The 9,180-nt window shown below is 54.7% G+C and overlaps 1 protein-coding gene across 2 annotated transcripts in view; it reads left to right on the forward strand.

Annotated features, from left to right (window-relative positions):
* The window catches only part of HM13 (histocompatibility minor 13), a 41,248-nt gene extending 32,419 nt beyond the window's left edge, over positions 1-8,829 (forward strand). The window contains exons 10-13 of one of the 2 annotated variants that reach the window (XM_082670040.1): positions 785-887; positions 5,600-5,685; positions 7,374-7,520; positions 8,429-8,829. In XM_082670040.1, the coding sequence (XP_082526166.1) occupies positions 785-887; positions 5,600-5,685; positions 7,374-7,520; positions 8,429-8,528 (436 nt within the window). In that variant the 3' untranslated portion in view covers positions 8,529-8,829. The remainder of the gene's footprint in view (positions 1-784; positions 888-5,599; positions 5,686-7,373; positions 7,521-8,428) is intronic. The other variant, XM_082670039.1, reaches the window with a different exon arrangement.
* The last annotated feature ends 351 nt before the right edge of the window (positions 8,830-9,180 follow it).

A 9,180-nucleotide genomic window follows, 5' to 3' on the forward strand; every position in this document is an offset into this window, starting at 1 on the left:
AGAGAATCTGAAGAAGAATATGTATATATATATATTTATATATATATCTGAATCACCGTGCTTTCCACCTGAAAGTAATTATATTATTATATCGTATATTATACATATAATAATAATACGTATTATATATATAATACGATATATATATCATATATTATATATGATATTATAAATCAACTATACTTCAATTTAAAAAAAAGCCAAAAATAAATAAAGTTATTACAAAATTAAAAAAAAAATGCAGAGCCCCAGACCTATTAGATCCAACTCCCTGGAAATTGGACCTAGAACTCTGGGTGTTTCTTTTGTTTTGTTTTTGTTTTGTTTTTTGGCCATGCTGCGTGGCTTGTGGAATCTCAGTTCCCCGACCAGGGATTGAACCCGGCCACGGCATTGAAAGCCCAGAATCCTAACCGCTAGGCCACCAGGGAACTCCCATACAGCTCTATTTTTTAACATGCTGTCCAGGTGATTTTTCTGCTGGCCTGAGCTTCCTAGCCACTGTTCTAGGTTATAGCACTTGACATTCAGCAACCACTAGGGAGATGGCTCGTGGTTTTCCCATTTTGCAGATGAGTAAACTGAGACTGACAGAAGGAAAGTGACTGGTCCAAAGACACTTAGCTGGGGCAGAATCAGAGTGCATGCTCACCTCCAAGCCCCCGGCCCAGAGCTCTCAGCCACCCCACACAGCCTCCAGGGTCTTCCCCAGCTCCCCCCCTCCTCACTGTTGCACTGCAGTGCCTCAGTCTCACCCTCCTCTCTCCCCACACCATCACTGAAGCTTGAAGAAGAACACCCACACCTACTTCTACACCAGCTTTGCGGCCTACATCTTCGGCCTGGGCCTGACCATCTTCATCATGCACATCTTCAAACACGCCCAGGTGAGCATGACTGTCCTCGGTGTATCGGGAGTGCTTTCACTGCAAGTGACGGGCACATACTTGTCCCACATGCAAGCGGTCCAGTGGTGTAGAGCAGGCGTGTCTGTACTTCTCTTGGCCTTTTCACCTGTGGTCGTTGCAAGGTGACTGCCCTCCTTCAGGCAGCACATGCACACTGGTGGCAAGGAGGAGGAGGAAGGATGCCAGCATGCCTGTCGCCTTCATCAGGAAGATGACACCTTTCTCCGAGTCCTCTTAGCAGATTTTTGCCCACATCTCCTGGGACAGATCAGTGTCCCTGGGCCCCAGCTGTAATGTGGCCATGGCTTCTCAGCCTCGGTAGTGGGAGCGGACAGAAGAACAGGATCAGGTGGGTGTTGGGGGTCTCAGCCCATTGTCCACCCACCAGCTAAGTGACAGGATGTCAGGGCCCCCCTTCCATCACTCCCCAAGCAGGCCAGGCTCTGCCCCCTTCTCCCACCTAGATGGGTACTGAGCTGCCACAGAGTGAACCAGGCTGGGCTGGGGCTGAAAGCTGTCAGTGTGGCCTGGAGAAGAGGAGCTGGGCAGGGGAAAGCCAGCAGACAAGGTTGCTCTCTACCGGAAATAAGAGCACTCCCCATGTGTCAGGCTCTGCTCAGTACTTCAGGAGGATCCTGTGAACAGATGAGGGAACTGGAGTTCAGGTGCTATGTGGCAAGTGTGTGGTGGAGCCAGGATGCAAACCTGTGTCACGTGAAGACCAAGCCCAGGCTCTGAACCCCCGGCCATGGGAGAGGCAGTGTGGAGTGGAGGCCGAGGGAGCCCTGGTGTGAATCCAGGCTCCACCATCTGCTTTTGCAGGACTCTGGGCAAGTTGCTGAAGTTATACTCAGGATTCCTCACTGATTCGTGAAAACGGAAAATGAGGATAAATAATAGTAGCCACCTTGGGGTCGTCTGAGGGTGAAATGAGTTAATATAAGTAAAGTGCTCAGAATTGCCGGCCCAGTTAGCATTACTGTACCCCCCTCCACCCTCCCCTCCTCCCCCTCCCTTCCCGCTTCTCCAGGGCACCGGCCACAGGGAAGCCACATTTAAATTAATCACAAGAGCTGCTGGCCAGTTACTCTGTGCCAGGCACTGTGCTAAACCCTCTCGCTCATTAACTCATTTAGTCCTTACAATATTTTTATATCTACGATGTCTGTGAAATTGATACTTACGTTTTACAGAAGGTCCAAGGTCCCCTGGCCCATAGAGAAACCAAGAACCAGTGGGGAAGCACCTCTCATTCACTTCTACCCCAAATGGCCTTGGAAGCTCCGCAAGCTAAGAGGGACATGCCCTTGGCAAAGAGGGCGCAGAGAGTGCTTGGGCCTCCTTAGCGGTCTCTTCTCCAGCTGTCAGTCCCGCGAGAGTCCAAGCCCAGAGCTATTCCACAGAGGGCCACCAGGTGGCAGGCTTGCCTTCTGCCTGGGCTAGACTCAGAGAAGGCTCCAGTGGGAGCTCTCACACAGGCTCAGGGCAGAGGTGGGAGAGGTGGTCCTCTCTGAGGGAGAGAGAAAAGGAGCCTTCCCTGGGTGATGCAGCAAGTCAAGCTGAGACCTGGCTGGAGCCCTAGACTCCTGGTCTCAGGCCTCTGCTACTCCCCAGCAGCAGCCCAGCTGTTCTCAGTCACCCACACGGGCTTCTCTCTGAAAATCTTTTTTGGGATGGGGATTGGGACACAAGGGAAACCTGTTCTTTGAGCTCCTTCTCCCTCTCCAAGACATAGGCAGTCCCAGTGCGAGCAGTTCCCTATGTAGGGGTCACTTCTGCCTCTGTGTTCCCATTTGGCTTCTATCAAAAATGCACTCCAGGGCTTCCCTGGTGGCGCAGTGGTTGAGAGTCCGCCTGCCGATGCAGGGGACACGGGTTCGTGCCCCGGTCCAGGAAGATCCCACATGCTGCGGAGCGGCTGGGCCCGTGAGCCATGGCCGCTGAGCCTGCGCGTCCGGAGGCCGTGCTCCGCAATGGGAGAGGCCACAACAGTGAGAGGCCCGCGTATCGCAAAAAAAAAGAAAAATGCGCTCCAAGCCAGGACTAGCAGCCTCCTAGAAAGACCTTTAATGATGATCAGGTGTCCTCATCATACGGACGGAGAGGGAAGCCCAGAAAGGAAAGTGGTTTATCTGTGGTCACACAGCAAAGCCAAGGCAAGATGGAGAGGCAGGAGTCCTGACCCCCAGCTCACTGTCCCAAGCTGTACATCCCATCCTCTCCTTAGCACTGACTTTCTCTGGAGAGGTTCCCTGGTGCCTTGAGAGGAAAAAAAAGAATAGGTTTGTATCCCTGTGATACTAAGCAAACTCAGTTCTTCCCAAAGGAGCCCGTCAGGGCTTCCCTGGTGGCACAGTGGTTGAGAGTCCACCTGCCGATGCAGGGGACACGGGTTCGTGCCCCGGTCCGGGAAGATCCCACATGCCGCAGAGCGGCTAGGCCCGTGAGCGATGGCCACTGAGCCTGCGCGTCCGGAGCCTGTGCTCCGCAACGGGAAAGGCCACAACCGTGAGAGGCCCGCGTACCGCAAAAAAAAAAAAGAGCCCCTCAGTTGCTGTCAGCTCTTAAGTGAGGCAGGCCATGGTGGGGCCAGAGTTCTACGCACCCTCCTCCTGGGAAGCCTTCTATTTGGCCCAGCCTGGCCTTGGTGAAGAAAATATACTGGACTTAGAGACAGAGGAACCTGGGTCTGTATCCTGACCAACTGTGTGATTTAGGGCAGATCCTTTTTTCTCCTCTGATCTTCAGTCTCTTCATCTATAAAAGTGATCTATTTTTCAGAAATTAAATTTTAATCAGTTTGTATTTGTTTTATTTTTATTTCATTAATTTTTGCTTTGCCTTTATTATTTTCTTCCTCCTTTGGGGGTGTTTATTTTATTCTTTTTCTGGCTTCCTGATTTGAAAACTGAGATTGTTTCTTTCCAGTCTTTCTAGCAAATATACTTAGGGTTACAGATTTTCCCCTGAGTACTGCTTTGGCTGCCTCTCACAAGTCTTGGTGCACGCCTTTGTCGTTGTGATTTCTATCATTCTTGGCCCAAAGCCTATCTCATAGCAAAGAGCTGATGCAGGAGAAGAAGCTCAGCTGCCCAAGTTCAAATCCCAACTCAGCCACTTAACACCCTGTGTGACCTCAGGCAAGTCATTTCCTTCTGAACCTTAATAGCATCATCTGTAAAACTCAGATCCAAATGATTAGGGTGTTATTAGTTTCAAGGATAACATATATGAAGTAGGGTAGTTCACAGCTCACCCATGGCAGGAGCCAGGAAATGGTCTGATGGTCAGCCTCAGGAGACTGGAGCCGTGTTCTCTAGCCAGGTGTTGGCTTTGCCTTTGGAACGATGTCTCCTTCACCCTCACCCTAGTTATCTCCAGGACACCCCCTTAATTTTGTGAGCATCTGTGAGGAAGCCATTGGCTTGGTATTTACCAGGCCCTCTTTTGAGTACCAGGAATACAGCAGTGAACAAGACAGCTGTGGAGCCTGCCCTCATGGAGTTCACAGCGTAACAGGAGAGAAACTCCAGGCTATAATGGCACAGGGATGTTTCAGTCCAAGTTGCCAGAGAATGTTGTGAAGAATTGCAGGGGGAGTGGGGGAGCTGAGAGTATGCAGCAAGAGGGCCTGACTCCATGCAAGCAAAGGCTGCCCCACAGAAGTAACAGCTGAGCCGAGGTCTGATGGAGGAGGAACCTAGGCACAGGTGGGAGAACATCCCAGAAATGGTACATGCAGAGGTCCTGTAGCTTCAGGTGACAAGGAGGACCAAAATGAGGCCAGTGTGGCCAGAGTAGGGCAGGGCAGGTGAGGTTGGAGAAGGAAGCAGGGGTCACATCTCATGGGGACTTCAGGCTGCTGGGAGCATTGGGGGCCGTGGAGGGTTGATCGGTAGCATGAGGTCCAGCTTTCAGATGCTGCAAGGAGAAGAATGGTTTTGGAGTCTGGGGGGTGCCCAAGTTCAACCTCCAGTTTGCCATTTAGGCCTCCAAGGCCTGGGCTACCCCCTCTCCTCCCGAAGCATCAGCCTTCCTTCCGTACACAAGGAGGATGGTCACAGCGGGTGTGGGGATGGACTGAAGCGCTCCCCAGAGGCTGAGCTCGGTGCACACAGTAGGTACTCTGGGAGCAGGGCCTGTTAGTGAAACTGTCCCGTCCTCCAGACCCAGCTTCGCCAGGCGTTTCCTCACAGGCTCCAGGCCCAGACCACCTGGGCATGAATCCCGGTGGAGCCAATGACCTCAATCCAGGCCACAGAAAGTACTCCATCCATAGCAGCTATGTCGTAATCGTTGTCATTCTAACAGCATCTCCTGGAGCGTTGTTAAAAGTGCAGACTTCCAGCCCCAGACCTAGGCAAGCAGGGTCTCTGGGAATAGGACCAACTCAGGAGGTTGCAAGTTTGAACCTGATGTCCTGGGCAGTTGGGATGCTGCCATCCAGACTCATGGGCGCCCTTAAAGCCCTGCATACTTGAGTTTCTTTGGGTTTCTTGTGTTCCCTCCCAGAGAAGAACCGCCCTGGTCTGGAGTCAGGAGCCCTGGGTTTGGGCCCAGCCACTGACTTGCTCTGTGAACCTGGGCAGTCAGTGTCCCTCAGTCACACCGGGAGAGGGTTGGGGTGATGGGCACAGCCCTGAGCGTGTGCCCTGCCCATCACTGCCTCACCAGCCTGTGTTCTCTCTCAGCCTGCGCTCCTGTACCTGGTCCCCGCCTGCATCGGCTTTCCTGTCCTGGTGGCACTGGCCAAGGGAGAAGTGACAGAGATGTTCAGGTAAGAGGCGGCAGGGGGCACAGGTGCACCTGCAGGCAGCTAGTGGAGCCTGCCAGGGCTGTTGGTACATGTCTCCAGGGGAGCACTGTTCCCACCACCGGCCTCACCCCTCGCCCTTTCCACCAGCACATGGGTGCCAGACCCGTGGGCACCAGCAGAACCCTCCTGGGGGCCAGGAGCCAGGGGAAGGCAAGGCCTTGGGGCTCTCGAGGCAGCCCCCACACCCAGATGCCAGCTGAGTCTTGAGAAGGAACTGGCTGGTGTAGATTCCCCCCCAGACGGCCCCACTGTGGGGAACCCTGCGTTCCCATTCCTGACTCTGCTGCCATGTGACTTCAGGCGTGTCCTTCCCCTCCTCCGGCCTCAGTTTCTACATGTGAGTAATAGAGGGGACCCTAGTGTGATGGAAATGCCCTGTTAGAAGTCAGGTGTCAATCCCCATCCAGTCGCCTCTGTGGCTGTAACCCACAGCTAGCTGCTTTCTCTCTGTCTCAGTCGCACATATACCCCTTGCCCATGGCCATCCGCACACCTGCCACACCGATGATCAGCCCCACCCTGACCCCGAGGCCTGCATGACTCCGACAGGTGTCTGCTCCCCAGCAGCACTGACCCCGCCCGCCAGGGACCCAGAAATAGCTGCCGGCTGCAACTGAAGCTGCCCACTCGGGCCTCCCACCAGCTCCACTTGCCTGGCCGAGCCTTCTGCGCACCTGGCTGCCTGCAGGGGGACCTGTGACTCACCCCTCCCCCGTACCTGCCTCTGCCCTTCCTAGGAGCCCCAGGCTCCCAACCTGCCTGCTCGTGGCTCCCGGCCTGGCAGAGCCCTGTGGCCTCTGAGGCAAGGCTGGGGGCAGATCTGGGGGAGCTCTGGGGGCAGGGGTGGACCTGAGCCCTGAGCTCAGTCCCTACCCTCACCCTCGGCTCCCAGCCCCCACTCGGGGCCACCTCCCCAGCCAGGACAGAGGGTGCCTGCCTTTAACCACTTGGTGCTTTGTTTCTCTAAATGTTCGCCCACATGGGCGCCCCACCTTTCTGTCCCCCACTCCCCAGGAGGTTCTTAGATTGAGGTGATAAAGCAAATGGTCTCTCTCTTCTCTTTCTGCCCATCTCTCTCCCTAATTCTCCACCTTACCTTTGGTTTTACTTTTCTTTTTATTGGCACTCTCCCTTTTTTTTAAAAATTCATTTACTTCTTTTTAAATAGGTAACACATGCACATCGGTCAAAATTCCACAGCATGAAAAAAAAAATTCCATAGCATGAGAGGGACAACCCCTCAGACCTCAGCCACCCCCAGAGGCCAGCTCTGTCCCTGGACGTTCAGAGACATCTCTGCACCTAAAAGCACATATGTGTGTACACATTCTTGTGTAGATGGTGGCACTCTCGGAGCATTCTACATCTTGATTTTTCCCACAAGGGTGTATCTGAGAGATGTTTCCGCAGCAGCACGTATACATCTAGGGCATCCTAGTTCTTCTGCAGAGTGTCCCCCTATGTAGGTGCATCTTTTTCTCTTTGTTCTCCAAGTAACACTGGCTTCTTTCCACAGAGCCTGAAAGTGCAGAGATAGATAAAATAAGACCCAGTTCTGCTCCCTGCTCCTTGGAAGAGAAGTCTCTGTCCTCCCTTAGTCTCTTCCTCTCCATCTCTTTTTTCTGTCTCTCTGTCTGTCTCTCACACAGCTACGAGTCCTCAGCGGAAATCCTGCCTCATACCCCGAGGCTCACCCACTTCCCCACAGTCTCGGGCTCCCCAGCCAGCCTGGCGGACTCCATGCAGCAGAAGCTAGCTGGCCCTCGCCGCCGGCGCCCGCAGAATCCCAGCGCCATGTAATGCCCAGCGGGTGCCCACCTGCCCACTTCCCCCCACTGCCCTGGGGCCCAAGGTAGGGCAGACACCCCAGCTCCAGTGTACAGGGCAGGGAGGTTTGCCAGGGACAGGCGGCAAGAGGCAGCTCCTCCACCACCACCAGGCAGTCACGGTGCCCAGCCGCAGGGTGGGGGAGCAGGGCCTCAGAACCCTGGTGTCCTCACCAGTACGGTGGGACTCATGTGAGAGTGGGTGTCAGCAGCCCTTGTCATGCAGCAGTAGACACCGTTACCACTCTCCGTATACCGTATACATATAGCCTTGGGCAAGTCACTTTCCTCTCTCAGAAACCTCTCTGTCCATCTGTAAGTGGGCACGTGCCTGCCTTGTGTGGTTGATCTGGTAAGGAAATGTGAGTGTTGTCCTTGGCGTGAGCTCACTTGCTCAGTAAGTGGAGCCCATAGTAAGAGTTAAGCAGGGTGTCCGCCTGGGAGAGTGGCACCCTGCCCCTTGCCAGCAGAGCAGCCCCCTGCCTGCCCGCACCCCTGGGGCTGAACTGTTTGACTCCTGCCGTGTGCCCTGGGAGGCAGCGCATCTCCCGTAGCCTCATCCTGGCTGCCCCTTTTTTCCCCCATTCTCTCCAGTGGAAGGTTCAAGAAGCTTAAAATTGGCCTTCACAAGCCCAAGTCCAACCTCTCCCGTTTGCCGCTGCCCTTGCCACCTCTTGGCACCACCAGGCACAGAGAAAGCGGAGCAGGCAGCCTGTCTGAGGAGGGCGCACAGTGGGGCCGGGCCAAGTCCTGGAAGGTGCTGGGCCAAGGATGTGCGCGCCCAGGGGTTTCCCCGCGATGGTGGGAGGTGGGGCACAACGATTCTGCTCTTCCCTCCTCTAAATGTGTCGTCGTTGTTGTTTTGTTCTTTTGGTCAGTTATGAGGAGTCAAATCCAAAGGATCCAGCAGCAGTGACAGAATCCAAAGAGGGAACAGAGGCCTCGACATCGAAGGGGCTGGAGAAGAAGGAGAAATGATGCGGCTGGTGCCTGACCCTCTGAGGGCCAGACACACGGGCCCGCACGGCCGCAGTCCTGCTGAAGGGGAACGGCAGCTCCAGGAGAGGGGCAGGGGCAGCAGGCTCCCTCCAACAGGGCCTCCGGGGCCTGGTTCCCTCTCCCCCATCTCTGGCCTCGCTCTGCCTCTCCCCATCCCTGCCCGCAAAGGAAGCCCCCAACTGCCCCCACCCCCCCAGGTGCCAGGTGGGAAAAGTGGGTCTGATTTTTAGACTTTTGTATTGTGGACTGACTTTGCCTCACATTAAAAACTCATCCCATTGCCCGGGCAGTCCACTGTGCTTCTGGAAGGTTCTTACCCAGTATCTTACAATGGGTTTACTAGGTCTCACCTTCCCACCCAGGGACTTTTCTGTAAGGAAGGGGACTGTGGACCGTCGCAACCTGTGTTGAGGCCCTGACCTCTGGGCCCCTCCTTCCTGTATGCCCACCCAGCGCCTGGCCAGTATGCCAGCTCAGCGCCCCCAGGATACCCTCTGGCCAGAAGAGGGGGCCCTCGAGCCCTCTCCCCTGCCATCCAGTTTTCCTGCCACGCTGCTCCCAATACTTGGGGGCAGTGAGGGTGTGGACAGGTGCTGGATGCATTACCTACAGGCGGAAAGGTTTGCAGGGA

Source organism: Grampus griseus (assembly GCF_964374135.1).
Source record: "Grampus griseus genome assembly, chromosome: 14".
Taxonomy (NCBI): Eukaryota; Metazoa; Chordata; class Mammalia; order Artiodactyla; family Delphinidae; genus Grampus; species Grampus griseus.